The 18,751-nt window shown below is 44.0% G+C and overlaps 1 protein-coding gene across 1 annotated transcript in view; it reads left to right on the top strand.

Annotated features, from left to right (window-relative positions):
- Window positions 1-11,183, top strand: part of LOC121826478 (protein arginine N-methyltransferase 9-like) — a 151,101-nt gene extending 139,918 nt beyond the window's left edge. The window contains 7 exon segments of the mRNA XM_076571513.1: window positions 1,360-1,545; window positions 1,945-2,137; window positions 2,680-2,698; window positions 4,771-4,935; window positions 7,402-8,119; window positions 8,730-9,286; window positions 10,473-11,183. Of these exon segments, the coding sequence (XP_076427628.1) occupies window positions 1,360-1,545; window positions 1,945-2,137; window positions 2,680-2,698; window positions 4,771-4,935; window positions 7,402-8,119; window positions 8,730-8,814 (1,366 nt within the window). The 3' untranslated portion in view covers window positions 8,815-9,286; window positions 10,473-11,183.
- Window positions 11,184-18,751: the final 7,568 nt, after the last annotated feature.

Raw genomic sequence — 18,751 nt, 5'->3', positions numbered from 1 at the left:
TATGCGGTTATAAATAGTGAATGTTTTCTGTCTGTAGGTAGTTGGGTCTATGTACCGTGGAGGATACCCAAGTCATCCCTACCTCTCAGATGCCTCCACATCTGGAGAGGAGCATAAGGGCTATTATGACATTTTTGTACATCTTTAGATACAGAAGTGAACGGTGCCGGCAGTGAAAGCTAGAGGAGTTCAGAGAAGGGGAAACCTTCTTTCTGAGAAAGAATGAATGAATGAGGAAAGGAGCGGACCTCTGGGGTAGGTTTGTGGAGACTGGAGAAGGGGTAGGGGAGGCGTAGTCAGATACGTGTAATGTAGACGGTCAAGATGGAATTTTGGGAGGGAAGATTCTTGTCAGCATTAAATGTTATTTGAATATCAAATCATAACTGGACTGGCAAGGTGGCTCACTGGGTAAAGACATTTGTTGCCAAGCCTCATGACCTGAGTTCAGTTCCTCAAACCCACAAGGTAGAAGGAGAGAACCATCTCAGACATCCACACGTGCATTATGGTACACCTGTACCCACAGAAAGAGTGTGTACATGTATTCACACACAAGATAGAAGGAGAGAACCATCTCAGACATCTACATGTGCATTATGGTACACCTGTACCCACAGAAAGAGTATGTACATGTATTCACACACAAAACAAACATGTTTAAAAGGAAGCTGAAAAAGAAAATTCATTCCTGGTGGGGTGGTACATGCCTTTAATCCCAGTACTTGGGAGGCAGAGGCAGGAGGATCTCTGAGTTTGAGGCCAGCTTGGTCTACAGTGTGAGTTCCAGGACAGCCAGGGATACACAGAGAAACCCTGTCTCCAAAAAACAAAAACAAAACAAAAATTCATTTTGAGAAAGGTCATTGATGGTAGAGAATCTGGATGTATTCCCTCCTTGATTTGCTTTTGCTTTTTTAGTACAGGGTTCCATGTAGCCCAGGCTAGCTTCAAACCCACAACATAGTCAAAGATAACTTCTGCCTGATCCTCTTGTCTCCACATCCCAAGTTCTGGCTGGGAGAAAAACATTTGTCTGGGGTGTTAGAACTCAGTGTTTGATGTTAAGGAAGGGACTAGTAAAGATGTGGGTACCAATTACTCTTAAGGACTTAGGCAGGGAATGAGAGTCTGAGAAGGCAACCCTTTTATGCCTAGATTAAGGAAAGGAAGCTGATGAAGAAGAGAGGAGCCCAAGGAACACCTCAGGATTCAGGGGAAGATACTAAAATAAAATGTATCAGGAAAGTTTACATAGAGATTTTCTGTAACATGTTTGCCTTTTTCTCATGTCTTGACAGCTTTATATAAATAGCATGTCATTTTACTTACATGTATCTTTAAAACATCATTCTATAGAGTGTCCCTAGTTGTAACAGAAACTGTTGATGCAGGTGTGTTTTGAGAAGGAATTGTGGAGAGTTTAATTCATGCATGGGAACATTTACTTCTGCAACCAAAGGTAAGTCGAGTGAAAACACTCAAATCTGATTAACTTCTATTAACTTGTTGGAATTCAAGTGTACATTTGAATATGAATCGTTTGTTGAATATGTGTTCTAAATATTTTCCTTTTTAAAGTTTTCCAGTTTTTATTTATGCACGTGTGTTTGTGTGACTGTCTGCCGTGTGTATGTGGTGTCTGTAGGACATAAGAGTGTGTTATATCCCCTGGGGCTGGGGTTACAGGTGGTGTGTGCTGCGAGTCAGACTGGGAGTCAGGACCTCTGCAAGAACAGCAACCATCTCTCAGTCCTACAAAGTTGTTCATTTTAATATAGACTATCATATTTTCTTCATGTGATCGTGTATGTTTACAATTGAAGAAATCTGTGGCTTTGGGGTCTTACTTCACTTTTATATTTATACTTTCTCAACTGTAAGATAATGATGTTGATAATTAAAGAACCCATCTTTTACCTCCTTTTCTTACACTCTCACCAGGGTGGGCACTAAGGACATTGCTGGTGTCCATTTACCAGCAAATGTGAAGTTTCAGAGCCCAGCCTACTCTGCTGTGGATAGTGGAGAAGCAGCTGAACCGTACACAACGGAGAAGATGAGTCGGGTCCCTGGAGGGTATTTGCCTCTGACAGAGTGCTTTGAAATTATGAAAGTGGATTTCAACAGTCTTCAGGTAAAACAAATCAAGAAGTTAATTCTTACTCTCTTCCCCACCCCCCATCCCAGACATGGTTTCTCTGTTTAGCAGCCCTGGCTGACCTGGAACTCACTTTGTAGATTAGGCTGGCCTAGAAATCACAGAAATCCGCCTGCCTCTGTGATGTGCCACCATGCCCGGCCCTTAATTCTTACTTTTAAGAATTTTTAAAATATCCTAAATTGTTTCAGGTAATATATGAAGTCTTACTTTTTTTATTTTCTTTCGAAGTGTTACTTTTTGTTTTATTTTGTTTCAAGACATGCTTTCTCTGTGCAGACCTGTCCTGGAACTCATGCTGTAGACCAGGCTGGCCTCGAACTCAGAGATCCACCTGCCTCTACCTCCACCTCCTGAGTGGGTGCTGGGTCAAGGGTGTGCGCCATCACCAGTACTGCCCAGCTGTGTCTTACTGTTTGAATGTACATTAAGTTCTACTTATGAAGAAATGATTAGCAGCAAATTAAAATTCCCGTTTGAAAAATTCTTTTTGAATGCATGGGAAAAGCTCTCTAGAGTCTGTGGAGAGTCTGTGCCGTGCCGTGCCATGTGCTCTACACGAACGTTCACTGTGACAGCAGAAGTAAGGTGTGTGTGCTCTTTAGATGAAGCTGCTTGCAGGGATACATTCTGCCATGTTATCATGTATGTAAGTGCAGAGGCAAAAGTTCCAGCGTAGATCTTTATTTTTCTCTTTATCATGCTGTTTTCTCAAATTAATCCTTTTCCTTAAAAGGAGCAATAATCTAAACCTAATAATCTAAATTTCAAATTAAAGTTGTTAGAACAGTGTTTCTCAGCCTGTGGGTCACGACCCCTTGGAGAGGGGTTGAATGACCCTTTCACAGGGGTCACCTAAGACCATCGGGAAACACAGATATTTACATGACGTTTCATAACAGTAGCAAAATTACAGTTAAGATGTAGCAATGAAAATAATTTTATGGTTGGGAGTCACCACAACGTAAGGAACTGTATTAAGGGTCACCGCATTAGTAAGGTTGAGAACCATTGTGTTAGGGAAATGGCATATCCCATTTCACCAAGGGCTGAAGGACTCCTGAGACAGAGACATTTAGGTCTTTTGTTTTGGGGATGCTAGGGATTGGACCTAGAACCTGGCGCATGCTAGACAAGGCTCTGTACTGCCGAGCTGCACTTCCTGCTGGGTTTGCCTTTTAAAGCCAGAGCAGGCCTGAGGAGCCGCCAGGTGGACCGCCCTGGTTTGTGTGTGCGTGTGTTGGGGTGATAGGAAGATGTGCGGAAAGTGCCCCTAGAGAACTGTAAAGTACATCCCTTCTAACGTCTTGAAGAAAGAATGGTGTTCGTGACAGGTGTTCTAGTTGCGCCCTTGTGAGGTGGGGTGGCAGGAGACCGAAGGGTGCTTCAGCATGAACTTGAAAATGGAGTTGAAGCTTCCCCTTTAGGTCCCCTTTCTCGAGGGTGGTGTGCAGCTGTTTTAAGTTTGGTTCTGCGACGTCGAGAGTCCTGGGTTCTAAGGTCGTTTCTGACCAGACACAGTGGTCCCAGGAGTAGTGCGAGTGTGGCTGTTAGTTCCCCACAGCTGTTCTTGTATTTATTTTAATAGTTTTTATTTGAATTTTTCCTTACACCACACACACCCTGTAAAGGTTTTGGCTTTAAAAACAGTGTCTGTGTGTTTAACACTTTGAAGGAGGACAGAACAGAAATGTAAAGGCCCCAGTGTCACCTTTTGAAATGGTGTCTCTTCCTGCATCGCTTGTTTAAAGTGTGTTCTGGGCTTGCTCTTCTCTCCGTATGTGTGCGTGTGCACCTGAGTACTTTTCCCGAATAAAATGACCCCGTTCTTTGCTGCATGTTTTTGTCTTCCGGCACCACGTCACTGGTGTGTTTTCATCAGGAGTGTGTGTATGTGTCTGCTGCATGTTTAGCAGATGTATGATATTCTGTGACTCCCTAACTGGGCAGGGCGAGACTGGTGGTGATATATTGTGAACCCTAATAAAAGTGACTGAGGATCAATGAACAGAACAAGCCACTAGATTAAACATAGAGGCCAGGCAATGGTGGCACACACCTTTAATACTAGCACTTGGGAGGCAGAGATCCATGAAGGCCACCCTGGACTGCATGAGATTGACTCAGGCTAGGAGAGAAACAGAGCCAGGCAGTGGTGGCACACACCTTTAACCCCAGTACTGGGAAGCACACATAGCCTTTAATGGGTGGGTGGAGAAAGGTATATAAGGTGTGAGGAGACAGGAACTAAAGGCTTTTTTTTCAGCTGAGGACGAAGAGGCATACAGTCAGAGGATTCGTGGAGTTGGTGAGGTGAGGTTGGCTGTGGCTTGCTCTGCTTCTCTGATCTTTCAGCTTTCACTCCAATATCTGGCTCAGGGTTTTTGTTTTTTTTTTTTTTATTATAAGATCATTTGAGATTCGAACAACAAAGACTGTGAACTTTAAGAATTGGTTTCAGGTATGACATTGAGGGAAACACATATTCCATTTATAAAACCTTCTCATTCTTTTTTATTATTTACATTTTTTGTCTCCTTACTAGTTTCCTAAACTCTGTTTTCTTACCCATTTTACATTTCTATTCAGGAATTAAAGGGTCTTTGCAGCTAAAGAGCCGCATCCTCTCAGCATTCCTGCTGTTAAAGAAGGCCTGCTGGATGCTGTTATGGTTTGGTTTGTTCTCCAGCTGGATGATGAACACAGTCTGTCCACAAGTCCTGCTGAGGAGACCTGTTGGGAACAGGCTGTTTACCCAGTACAGGCCCTTGCAGGTAAGTATCATCTCATTTAAAAAATTTGGGGGGCTGGAGAGATGGCTCAGTGGTTAAGAGCACTGGCTGTTCTTCCAGAGGACCCGAGTTCAATTCCCGGCACCCACCCACATGGCAGCTCAGAACCGTCCATACCCATAGTCCCATGGGATCTGAAAGCCTCTTTTGATGTGTAGACATATATGCAGACAAAACATCCATATACATTTTAAAAAATGAATAAATCTTAAAATTTTTTTAAACCAAACTCCCCACCAAAAACCAATCAAACAAAATTTGTTGCTTTAATATAAGTAATTGAATCACTGACCAAAAAGAAGAAAAGAATCCTTTGGAGATGAAGTTTTCAGCAAAAGAATATTACTTAAATATTTCAGAATTATAAATATCTTTGCTCAAAAGTAAATATAAGGCCGGGCGGTGGTGGCACACGCCTTTAATCCCAGCACTCGGAAGGCAGAGCCAGGCGGATCTCTGTGAGTTCGAGGCCAGCCTGTACTACCAAGTGAGTCCCAGGAAAGGCGCAAAGCTACACAGAGAAACCCTGTCTCGAAAAAAAACCAAAAAAAAAAAAAGTAAATATAAGTAACTAATACGTAGTTCAGAAGAGAGACTAAAGCCCGCTGTGGTGGTACATGCCATTAGTCACAGGACTGGAAGGCCTCAGGTGGCAAGCAGACCTCTGGGAATCCACGGCCTGTCTGGTCTGTATAGCAACATCTAGGCCAACCTTGGCTACACACTGAGACCCAGTCTCAAAAAATAATGAGAGAGTCAATCATTGCCCTGGAAAGTGGGAGAGGGGCTGAGAGTTCCTGGAGGTGGGGTTGAGAATGCACGTGATCAAGAAGTGTTGTTTATGTGTATAAAATTATCAAAGAGTAAATAAAAGATATTCTGTTAAAAAACAAAAATACTGTGTACAGTGTCACACACCTTTAATCACCGCGCTCTGGAGGCAGTTCAGGGCCAGCCAGGTTTACATAGTGAGGCCCTGTCTCTAAAGAAATAAATTAAAATTTAAAAATTACTCTGTTGCATGCTCCTTAGCTGTAACTCTCATTAGTCATTGCATAGTTTTAAGTATTAGTTGTCAGTAGATGAAAGAAACTTTACTTTAAAAACAAAAAACAAAGCAGAAATAAAACACTCATGAATTTGCCTGTCGACCTTGCTCAGAAACCATGATAATGTTTTAATTTTATTATAAGTGCTTCTCAAGTGAGTACTGCTTTTTTTCTTCTTCTTTTTTTTTTTTTTCCCAAAAAGGGGTTAGGAAAGTATTAAGTGAGGGAGTACTTAACTCCTGATAACATTTGTAGAGCCCAAGTCATAAGAATGTATCTTGTGGGCTGGAGAGAGGCTCAGTGGATAAAGGTGCTTGCTGCCAGTCCTAGTGACCCGAGTTTGATTTCTGGAACCCATATAGTGGGAGAGAGAGCTGATTCCCCCAGGTTGTCCTCCGATCATGCCAGAGCGTGTGCATATGCCTCCAATAAACAAATATAGAAATTAATGCAAGTACAAAATCTTGCACTTTTAAGAGAATTTGGAGATCTGCAAACTTTCCTGTGAAAATGTATATTAAAGATATTTTTCTATTTAGGTAAATAAAACAGTTTTATAGCAGTTTGATGGGTTTCCATGTTTTTCGCAGTTAGATATATAAAGAACTCGACCCATTTAAAGCAGGAAGGAAGTACATGTCTGTGTAGTCTCTATCAGGGATCTGATTCACCAGGACAGTAAACTGTGGAATCTATAGTCTGAAGATTTGGGTTCAGGTCTTGGTTCTCCTGTTGAATGACTTTGCTGGCAAAGATCTTTTATTGGGTCATATCTGAAACTAGGACAATGCTGTCTACCCTAGAGTGGTGGAGGGAGGAATGATAAGACATGGAAATAAAAAAGCTTGGCTCTCAGCAAGTTACATTTTAAAATCTGTATTCATTTATTTTCTTTTTTTTTTCTTTTTTTTTTTTTTTCTTTTTTTCCCGAGACAGGGTTTCTCTGTGTAGCTTTGTGCCTTTCCTGGAACTCACTTGGTAGCCCAGGCTGGCCTCGAACTCACAGAGATCCGCCTGGCTCTGCCTCCCGAGTGCTGGGATTAAAGGCGTGCGCCACCACCGCCCAGCAGGGCATTTTTATAATTAGTAATTGATGGGGGAGGGCCCAGTCCATTGTGGGTGGGGCTACGCCGACTGGTGGTCCTGGGCTCTATAAGAAAGGAAGTTGAGCAAGCTATGGGGAGCAAGCTGGTAAGCAGCACCGCCCCATGGCCTCTGCGTCAACTCCTGTCTCCAGGTTCCTGCCCTGACTTCCTTTAATGATGGACTATAATGTGAAAGTGTAAGCCAAATAAACCCTTTCTTCCCAAACTTGCTTTTGGTCATAGTGTTTATTACAGCAATAGAAACCCTGACTAAGACAATCAGTTATGTATATTTTTCTTTCTTACTAATGCAGACTACTGGATAAAGCCTGGGGACCGTGTGACAATGGAAGCATCTTGTCAGGATTGTTACCTGAGAATCCAGAGCATCAATATCTTGCATTTGGAACACGCAATGGAAGTTATACACAATTGTACCGAGAGTCGAGACTCCCTCTCTCGAGGGAATGAGGCTGAGCTCTGCAGTGCTCTAGCGAACCTTCAGACCAGTAGAGCTGACGCTCTGGGGCAGACCTGTGTGTTAGAACCTACAGAGATTGCTTTGCTCAATAACCTTCCCTATCATGAAGGCTTTAAGATGGCGATGAGGAAGGTGTTGTCTTCACTGGCCCCAGAGAAGCTGTGCCAGCCCGTGGATCCTCCCTGTCAGGATACTGAGATGAACTCTGCAAGTGGACAGAGCGCAGCTGCGCCGAGCACCTCTGACCCTTTCTATGTGTTGGATGTGTCTGAAGGCTTCTCTCTTTTGCCTGTAATTGCTGGAACACTTGGTGAGGTTAAGCCCTATAGTTCTGTGGAGAAAGACCAGCATTGTGTCACTTTGGACCTCATATCTGAAGCCAATCATTTCCCTAAGGAAACACTTGAGTTTTGGCTGAGACATATAGAGGATGAAGCTGCTGTGTTGCAAAGGCCCAAGTCAGACAAATTGTGGAGCATAATTATATTAGATGTCATTGAGCCATCTGGGCTCATTCAGCAGGAAATAATGGAAAAAGCTGCAATATCCAGGTAAAACAAAAACCCTAACATTGAATGGGGGATTTGGGGTTCAGAAGTCACTTTTTCAGTTTTGTGAGTGATGGGGTAAGATGATTGATTGTCTTACTGTCCGTCTGTTCCTGACATAGGAGTTTGTTCTGCTGAGGGCTTCTGACAGGTCTGGGGAGAGGCTAGTTGCCAGGTTAGATTTTCCTCTTCTGAAATGGAGTTAATGACCAGCGACTAAGACCTCGGGGAGCTGTGTGCCCCTCTCCCATGAGGAGCTCTTTCTCCTCTCCCCCACCTTTTGCTCCGGTGCTCCTGATGACAGCTCTGCAGGGACTTACCCTGCACTCTACCAAGCAGTTCGTTCCCCAGGTTCCCCAGCAGACAACAACTGGGCCTTGTTTAGTTCTGTTCAGTTCTGGTCCTGCTCTCTGGAGGTAGGCAGAACCTACAGGACAGCCACAACTTCAGAAGTCAGATGTACCTCGTAGGTTGTCATCTGTACTTCTAAACCACCAGGTACAAATTGAAGGTCCCCTCAGTTTATAAAGCCCTCTTCAGATTTGGATGGATTTGCAGTAGCAGCTCCAGGACGTAGGAAAATGATTGGCTTAGATTAACCTACTTATTCTAGGGGTGCAGACGAGGAACCGGGAGAGCTGCAGAGGGTGCGGCACATGGAAGGTGCAGAGTGTGCATGGTCTTCCTGGACATGCTGAGCTGCACAGAGTGTGCATGGTCTTCCTGGACATGCTGAGCTGCACAGAGTGTGCATGGTCTTCCTGGACATGCTGGGCTGCACAGAGTGTGCATGGTCTTCCTGGACATGCTGGGCTGCACAAAGTGTGCATGGTCTTCCCGGACATGCTGAGCTGCACAGTCTGCCAACGCTGTCCTGTGGGTCTTGTGGGCTCCATGTGTATATGACACCACTGGGTATTAGTGATGATTCAGTCTGGCTTTGAGGCCAGGCAGGGAAGAGAGACAGTCAAGACCGACCCCGTAGCCACGCCTTCTTCTTCCTGAGAACAAACCCGAGACTCCAGCAGTCCCTAACCCCTGGCGTGGCCTTGGTATACAGAAGATACTCTTCTGTTCCCTTGACGGTGAGAAGACTCCTGTGTTTAGGAGCTTTGTACCAAAAACCAAGAGAGCAGCAACACCAAAGCCAAGAGAAGATCAAATACAGAGGTAGTATAAATCACCATTGCTCCACGTGTGTCTCCTGTCGGCCATTTCCGAATGGGTTTGTTTGTCTTTCAAATGTTTTTAGATGTGTTTATTTTAAGTGTGTTTTGCCTACATGTATGTATGTGTACCATATGTGTGCTTGGTGCCTGGAGAGACCTGAATTTAGAGAGCTTGAAAGATTATTGATGGTGACAAGAGGCCAGGAGGTTAGGCTGAGAAACACAAGTGGGGTGGACAGTGTGAGTAGAGCGGAGAGGATTCCAGCCCCAGGCAGTGAGAAGTGGGAGTGTCGGGTTCTCAGTCGCTGGCACAAACAGGAGTAAAGGCAGAAAGCAGACCGGAAGTGGTGTGGGCCCTGAGCTTTTATGAAAGGTTGGATGATTGAGGGCTCCAGAGAGGTTGAAAATCTGTGGCAGTCGCCACCTTTCACAGACAGGAGAGTAGCTTCTGAGCAGCACTGTCTCTTCATTTCAAATGAGGAAGGGGCTTGAAAGTATGAAAGACAGATGGATTGCAACTGAAATTGCTGTGTGTGGGGACTCTGAGAGCTTCAGAATCCTGGACCTGACCACAGGTTGGCATGGAGTGTACCCTGAGTAACTTGAACTTGCAGCTGAGGTTTTGGGAACCATTGCCTTGTAGGAAAGACCTTGGTTTTCAGGATGAATCTGTTCAGATGCCTTTGTGCCCATCCCTTGCTGTTTGTTTGTTTGAGGCAGCATCTCAGTGTGTAGCCTTGGCTGGTCTGGACTCACTGTGCAGCCTTGGCTGGCCTCTCATAAGATGCCCTTGCCTCTTGTCTCCCAAGTGCTGGGATTAAGGGTGTGTGCCACCCACCATGCCTGGTTAAATTTGGTGCCTCTGATCAAACACATTAATACTTTTAATACTTACTGTTAGATTATTTGCTTATTAGCTCACATATTCTAGGTACAAATGTTTCTGGAATTGTTTGGCCACTTAAAAGTTGAGTGTGCTTTCATGGAGGAGAAAGGTAACAAACCATAGCAAAGTGTTGAGCCTGCCTAAACCTTGGCTTGTTCATTCATCCTGAAAAACTGATTGTGAGGATTCGTGCCTTAGGTTGATGCGTAAAATAAACGAGGCAATGAAAAGCGTCCTGTCACAAGGAGCTAATTGTAAATGGAGCAGACCTGATGAAAGTCAACATGTACTCTCTCCTCAGGTGCCTATCCGTGTATTTCTGGATTTATCTTCATTACCATGTATCCCTTTAAGCCAGCCAGTGGAACTCTTAAGATTAGATCTGATGACTCCGTATTTGAACACTTCCAGTAGAGAAGTAAAGGTAAGGACAACCACAAACGACCACACTTGTCACTTTCAGAACAGTTTACCTTAAGTGAGGGACACCATATTTACATGGTCTGTCATTTCCTTTGAAGATTTCAATCTTCTCTTCTAGACAACATGCAAAAATAGATTGAATAAATATTAGTGTCTAAGACATAGTTATTAAGTTTGAATGGGTGGTTCAGTATATTTTTAGTTTTTGCATTCAAATTGATTAAAAAGAGAAAGAAGAATTACTTGCCTTGATGAAATGTTCAAAATTCAATTTCCATAGGTCCGCATTTGTAGATCTGGACGAGTGACTGCTGTCCCATTTTGGTTTTATTTGTGCCTTGATGAAGTCAGGTTGGACACCTCAGGCGAAGCCTCCCACTGGAAACAAGCTGCCGTGGTCCTGAATAACCCCATCCGGGTACAAGTGGGGGAGGAGCTTGTGCTCAGTGTTGAGCATCACAAAAGCAATGTCAGCATCACAGTGAAGCAGTGAGCGAGACTCTAATCGTAAAACGAGTGTGTAAAATCCTTGTCATGGTCAAGAATGGTTAAGGGTGGCTTAAATAAAGCACATGGTGACAGCCTTAAAGTGTAGCCTTGTTCTTGCTCTCTAGAAAAGGGTATGTCTTCTGTTTCTTTATATCAGGAAGCCATTTTGTTGGACTTTGTAGGGATTTAAAAGGTGTCTGCCTCATTGTTGTGCCAGTTAAGCAGATTTTTAAGGTTTTGAGATCTTGGCTTATAATAACTGGGCAACATATAAAAGTAGGCTTCTACTGAAGACTGGGGCGGTTGTGAACCAGAGCTTTCTTCTGAAAGAGTGAAGGGCTTAGGAGGAAGTGTCCTCAGGAGGTGTTTTTTCCTTCTCTACTTGGGCAAAAAGAAAACAACACTGATAGAAAAAAGAAAAGCTTAAAAATGCTAAAGCAGGGGCTGGAGGGGTGGCTCAGCAGTTAGAGCACTGGCTGCTCTTCCAGCGGTCCGGGGTTCAATTCCCAACATCCACATAGCAGCTCACACCTGTCTGTAAGTTAGTTCCAGGGGATTTTACGTAGACATACATGCAGACAAAACATCAATGATCTTAAAAAGCAGAAATTTTCTAAATTTTGATTTGAATGTCTTGTTGCAAAACTTTGTCATATCATGGGATCTCCTCCCCCCTTTAGTTTTATAGTTTTCCAAGATAGGGTTTCTCTGTAGCTTTGGAGCCTGTCTTGGAACTCACTCTGTAGACCAGGCTGGCCTCGAACTCACAGAGACCCACTTTCCTCTGCTGCTGGGATTAAGGGCATGCACTGTAGCCATAAGTATCTCCTGGCCCGGGTCTCGCATCTGCTTATAAAATAATCACTCAGAGGCTTAATATTAATTGCAAATTATATGGCCTATGGCTCAGGCTTCTTGCTAGCCAGCTCTTATAACTTAACCCATTACTATTATCTGTGTATCGCCATGTGTTCCGTGGCTTTATCTACGCCCCATTCCATGTTGCTCCTTGGATGGCGGTTTGGCATCTCTCCCCACTCTCCCTTCTCTCACTGTCTCTCTTGGATTTTCCTGCCTGGCTCCATCCTGCCCTGCCATAGGCCAATGCAGCTTTGTTAGCCAGCCAGTGGGAGCAGCACATGTTCACAGCCTACAGAAAGATCCCACGGCAGTGCACCACCACTGCCCGGCCATGGGACCCCTTTTTTAATTGTTGGCGTTACTTCCTGAGTGATCCGAAAGTCTCTTCAGAAAGCCCTTGCCCGTGTCTGCATCTTGAAGTGCTTTCCCTACTTCTGATCTTGCCCCTTTGTCCCCTTCTCCTCTCTCTTCTCTTACCTTCCCCCTCTCTCCTCTCCTTTCTCTCTTTCTTTGCTCCCTCCTCCCTACCTTCCTTTCTTTTTCTTTTTCTTTCTTTTCTTCTTTCTTTCTTTCTTTCTTTCTTTCTTTCTTTCTTTCTTTCTTTCTTTCTTTCTTTTTCTTCTTTCTCTTTTCTTTCTTCTTTCTTTCTTCTCTCTCTTCTTTCTTTCTTTCCTTTCTTTTTCTTTCCTTTCCTCCTTCCTTCCTTCCTTCCTTCCTTCCTTCCTTCCTTCCTTCCTTCCTTCCTTCCTTCCTTCCTTCCTTCCCTCCTCCTCCTCCTCCTCCTCCTTCTTCCTCTCTCTCTCTCTCTCTCTCTCTCTCTCTCTCTCTCTCTCTCTTTCTTTTTTTTGGGAGGGCAAGGTCTTATGTATCCCAGACTGGTCTCAAATTAGTTATGTATCTAAGGATAACTTTTAATTTCTGAATCTCCTGTCTCTACTTCTTAAATGTTGAGATTACTGGTGTGTGCCACCACACCTGGGTTGTGTACTGCTGGAGACCAAACTCAGTGCTTTGGGCATGCTAGTCAAACATTTTGGTAAACTACATTTCTATCCCTTGTTATCGACTCAAAGAACCAACTCAGCTTCACTGAGTCTTCTATTAATTTCTGCCTTCATCTTAATTTTCCAACCACTGTTTTCGGGTTTGGCTTGTTCTTATTTCTCCCAAGACTCTAAAGAGCATTTTTATTTATTTCAGATTTGCTGATTTTTTTTTTTTTTTTAATGTGGCATGTTTAGCTACAACTTTCCTCTTAGGAATGCTTTTTGTGCCCCATAGGTGTTAGTGTGTTATGTTTTCCTTTTGCTTGGATTCTTCTAATCTTTTACTGCCTTCTTAATTTCTTCAATGACTGTGCATTACCCAATGGTGTGTTGTTGAATTTCTACAAGTTTACATGTTCTATAGTTACTCTTGCTATTGATTTTTAGCTTTTAGCCTTGTGGTCAAAATAAAAGAAGTTATTTCAATGTCCCTTTGTTTGTTAAGGCTTTGTGTCCCATTAAATGATTATGGTCTATTTTAGAACCAGTTCTACAGGTTGCTGAGAATGTCTTCTAAAGTGTTTGAATGGACTGTTCTGTAGGTATCTGTAAGGTCTAGTGATATGATGTCAGTTAACTCAGGTGTTTAATTTTTGTCAAGATGACCTATCTGTTGGTAAGAATGGGTTATTGAAGTCATCTACTATGTGTTGGGATTAATTTGTGACTTTGTCTTAAGATTTTTATTTGCATGTGGTTTGTGTGTGTGAGCATGTATGTACTTGTGTGCACACACAATATATATACACGAATGCTGAGCCCTGAGTTGACACTGGTGTCTCTCTCACTCACTCTTCATTCATTGAGGTGTGTTCTCTTGCTGAAGCCAGAGAGCACCAATAACAAATAGTCTCATCTAGCCAGTTTGCCTTGGGGATCCTGGCTCTTCTCCAGAGTTTGGGGATTACAGAAAATCACCACACCTCTCTGGCTTGGATGTGAGTGCTGGGGTTCAGTACCCTATCCTGCTCCTTGTGTGGCAAGCACTTGGTCCACGGAGCCATCTTTCTACCCTCTGATCTTTGACTTTACATCTAGTAGTTTTTGTTTAATGAGATGGTGCACACATACTGGGTGCACAGAGGTTTAGAATTGTAATGTCCTCTTGATAGAGTGTTGCTGTCGATAAAATGACTTTTCTTATACCTTTTGGCTGTCTGGCTCTTGTTTATAGTTCCATTTCTTTGGAGCACCATTTCCACCCTCTCAGCTCATGATACCATCTGTTTATACTGGTGTCACATTTCTTGCAGACAACAAATAAACGGATCCTTCTTTTGACCCCAAAGGGCTGGTCTGTGTCTTTGATTGTGGAATTGGGAACATGACTGTTCAGGGTTGGTATTGAGAGGATACACATTGATCTTGTCACTCTGTAGTGTTTGATATTCTTCTCATCTTATTTATTTGACTACAGTCACAGTATCTGTATTGTCCATAGCCTCTTGGGTGTGTTTGTTTTCTTCAATCCAAAAAATTCTTTCTAGTGTCTTCTGTTAACCTGGCTTAGCAGTCTTGGGAAGCCAGGTCTGTCCATGTTGTGTTGTGCACACACACCCCTCCCCCTACAGCAATAGCATTTTGACTTCTGTCTTCGGGTTCCTGTTGCTGTGACGAGATGCTGCCATATCACGGGAACTCTTATAAAGAAAAACATTTAATTGGGATTTGCTTACAGTTCAGAGGTTTAGTTCATTATTGTACTGGCTAGTTTTGTGTGTCAACTTGACACAAGTTAGAGTCATCAGAAAGGAAAGGCCTCCATGAGCCCCAGCTGTAAGGCATTTTCTCATTTAGTGATTAATGGGGGAGGACCCAGCCCATGGTGGGTGGTGCCATCCCTGGGCTGGTGGTCCTGGGTTCTATAAAAAGGTGGGCTGAGCAAGCCATGGGAAGCAAGCCAGTAAGCAGCTCCCCTCCATGGCCCCTGCATCAGATCCTGCCCTGATTGAGTTCCTGTCCTGACTTCCTGCAGTGATGAACAGCAATGCTGAAGTGTAAGCCTAATAAACCCTTTCCTCCCCAACTTGCCTTTAGGTCATGGTGTTTGGTTGCAGCAATAGAAACCCTAACTAAGACAATCATCATGGCAGGCATGGTGCTGGAGAAGGAGTTGAAAGTTCTGCATTCTGACCCATAGCAGCAGGAAGAAAGAGTGGTTACTGGGTCTGACTTAAGCTTCTGAAACCCCAAAACCTATGACCAGTGATATACTTCCTCCAATAAGGCTGCACCCACTCCAACAAGGCCACATCTCCTAATTCTTTCAAATAATGCCACTCCCTATGAGTCTATAGGGTCTATTTTCATTCACATCAGCAGACTGGGGATAGTAGTCTGAGATGGAAGTTACTGTCTTTGAGACCTTGAAATACTTCATTCCTAACTCTCCTCTTTTATAATTTGTGAAGGAATGTGCTATTTTGATGAGTCAGTCTTTATAATGTGACTTTTTTCTTTTGCAGCTTTAGATATCCTTCCCCTGTGTATGTTTAGTGTTTTGATCATAAGATAACATGGGAGGTTGGGTATTCTAAATGCCTCTAGTACTATATGAGCATCTTAGATATGGTACAGTTTCTTGTGATAACTTTATGGAAAATGTTTTCCTGTGCCTTTGACATGAAACTTAATCTGTCCATGATTCATAGATTTAGTCCTTTCATAGTTCATGAATCATGCATGTTTCAAGTGTGCACATCCACATGCACATGTATACACATATATTTGGTTTCTCAAGAAAGGATTTCCTTGTGTAGCCTTGGCTATCCTGGAACTAGCCCTGTAGACCAGGCTGGCCTCAAACTTGCAGGGATCTGCCTGCGTCTGCCTCTGAGTACTGAGATTAAAGTGCTGGGATTAAAGGCAGCACCACCACTGCCCAGCCCAGGCATATTTTTTAAATTAATGTATCTTTGTTAATGAACATCTAATTTCTCATTGTCCTCAAGCCTTGGTATTCTTGTCCTCTGCATGGTCCTTTGTGTTTCTGAATCTTTCCACGGATCTCTGAATTATTGGAATTTTCATTTCCGTTTGTTTGGTTTTTCTTCACTGTTCTTTCATATCTTATGCTGACGTCCTTCTTTTGTTCACTCTGCATGTTCTCTTGGAATTCAGGAGTTCGTGTTTTCTTATTTTTGTAATATATTCATAATCATCTTTTGATTCTTGAGATTTCATTTAATGTGCTCTCACCAGGTGTAGTTACTATGGGTTTGGTAGGTTTTCACATAGCTGTATTGTCTTGGTATTCCAGTTTCCTGTGCTTTTGCCCTGAACTTAAACCTCTATTGTTAGGTTGTTGGCTGATGGGTCTGGAGACATGACTCAGCAGCTAAGAGCACTGGCTGTTCTTGCAGAAGACTCGAGTTGGAATCCCAGCACCTACATGGCAGCTCACAACAGTTCCAGTTCCCAAGGATCTGATGCACTCTTCTAGCTTCCATGGGCACCAGGCATGCACACTGGTGCATAGACTTACACGCAGGCGAGACATCCATACACACAAAAAGTAAAGTACTAACTGGAGAGATGGCCTAGGAATTAAGAACATGTGTTGCTCTTGCAGAGGACCCGAGTTTGGTTCCCAGCACCCACTTATAGCTCACAACCACCTGTAACTCTAGTTCTGGGGGATCTGACCCCCTCTTCAGATCTCAGGCACCAAGCACGCAGGTGGTGCACAGATGTACACTTAGGGGAATTTTTTTTAAAATTACGTTGTGGTGGGCCATCACCCCCCATTTCCCCAGAGTACTCTCGAGTAGAAGCAGCAGGAAATAGCAGATAGAAGAGGGGAGGGAAACAGAAAATACAGGACAGCCTCAGGAGGGCCCAGATCCTAATCCATCAGGGTCTGACTGTCTCTACCCCAGGGTTTTTAAAGGAATGCCAAGGGGTGGAGCAAAAGACCTCCCCCCAGCACAGCCGAGTGCAGACCATCTCAGACACCTGCACTCAGGCCCGTGGTCCAGTCATCCTCTTTATGCAGACCTGCTGGGTAAAGCCTAAATGGGCTCCAACATTACATCACCTTTATTCTTTCAGTGAAAGTGTTGCAGTGTTAGAGGGATAAGGATGTGGGTGAGGTGTTGTTTTCTTCTGCTAGATTGCTGTCCCTGGCCTGGTCCCTCTACTCCTCTGACAACAGCGTCTGCAACAATCATCACTGTCAAGGGTAGGTCAGCTGTGAAAATACTGTCACAGCCAAATTAAAATGAACCATCCCTTAAACGCTATTTCAGGAAGTAAAGGAGCACTGATCGTACCTTGGGCACCAGGTAGGAGGGGAAGGAGGAAAAGAGTGAGACTAGTGTTTAGTGTTACCGCGGCAGAGAAGTGGAGAGAGGAGTGCTGAGGACGAGAGGGGGGATACAAAGTATCAGGTAATACACCAGCGCGGCAGAGAAGTGGAGAGAGGAGTGGAGAGAGGAGTGCTGAGGACGAGAGGGGGGATACAAAGTATCAGGTAATACACCAGCGCGGCAGAGAAGTGGAGAGAGGAGTGGAGAGAGGAGTGCTGAGGACGAGAGGGGGGATACAAAGTATCAGGTAATACACCAGCGCGGCAGAGAAGTGGAGAGAGGAGTGGAGAGAGGAGTGCTGAGGACGAGAGGGGGGATACAAAGTATCAGGTAATCCATCAGCGCAGCTCTTAGGAGGCTGACACAGACCCCACAAACCACCAGAGCCTGGGTGCTCTGAGAAAGGAACAAAGAGCAGCTCTAGAACAACAAACTGACAGGATAAATGTGAAAGTGCTGGATGGTAACAGTATGAAAGCTGTCTGTCCTGTTGACGGGATTCGGTCTCAAGTCTAGGCACGTTTGTCCTGGTTTCCAGAAGCCTGACATGCTCTTAGGTATTTCACGGCCAGGTCCTAGCTATGGTCACAGTACCCTGGGTGTCACTCCCACTGCCCCCAAAGATCTTGTTTGGAATGCTGTTCCTGCTTCTGGGCTTCCCTTTGCAGGGGTTACAGACACTGAGGTCTCAGCTCTAGTTAAGCCTCCAGGAAGCTGTTGGCCAATGTCTGTTGTCTATCCAGTGTCCAGCATGCTGTTTAGAGCTTGTGCCTAAGCTCCCCCTGGCAGACTCTGGCTCTATCATGGTCTCCAGGTCACTGAATCCAGTGAGTTTTTGTTTCAAAGACTTCCATAGTCTAGAAGTATTCTGCTGGCCAGGTTTTTAGTATGACTGACACTTGCTGAATTTCCTCAAGAGTATGGTTCACAGCATGTCTTAGGTTGCAGAGACCCAGAGGCAGCAGGGGCCTTAATTTGCGATAACCTTGAAGCTGATGATTGTGTTCAACCTGCAAATTGTTCTGGGCACAGGCTGCACTAAATTTGGCAAGGAAGCGAGCCTTGATGTGGAACCTGGCTGGAGCCAAGTGCACAGCTCTCAGTGCAGACAGAGTGAAGGTCTATGGAGGGATGCAGTCCTGTGGTGTGGCAGGAACATGAAATGGCTTGTCATATTATGTCCACAGTCAGGAAGGAGCAGACAGCACCTGCTGGAGTAATGGCCCCCCACAACGTGATTTTAAAATTTTCTTCTAAGTGTACGTATGCCTTTATTGAAATGTTTGTTCAGGATTTTCCTCATTTGTAGCAGCGTTGCTCTATTACTGAGCTGTATGAGTTCTTTATAGGTATTAGCTTCTTTTAAGCTAGATATTGTTTGCAAGTCTTTTTCCCAGTAGGTAGGCTGCTGCTTGAGGTCACTGATATTTTTCCTTTGCTCTGCAGCAGCTTTT

Source organism: Peromyscus maniculatus, chromosome 5 (genome assembly GCF_049852395.1).
Source record: "Peromyscus maniculatus bairdii isolate BWxNUB_F1_BW_parent chromosome 5, HU_Pman_BW_mat_3.1, whole genome shotgun sequence".
NCBI lineage: Eukaryota > Metazoa > Chordata > Mammalia > Rodentia > Cricetidae > Peromyscus > Peromyscus maniculatus.
The sequence above is the reverse complement of the archived record's forward strand: the minus strand, read 5'-3'. Positions and strand labels throughout refer to the sequence as shown.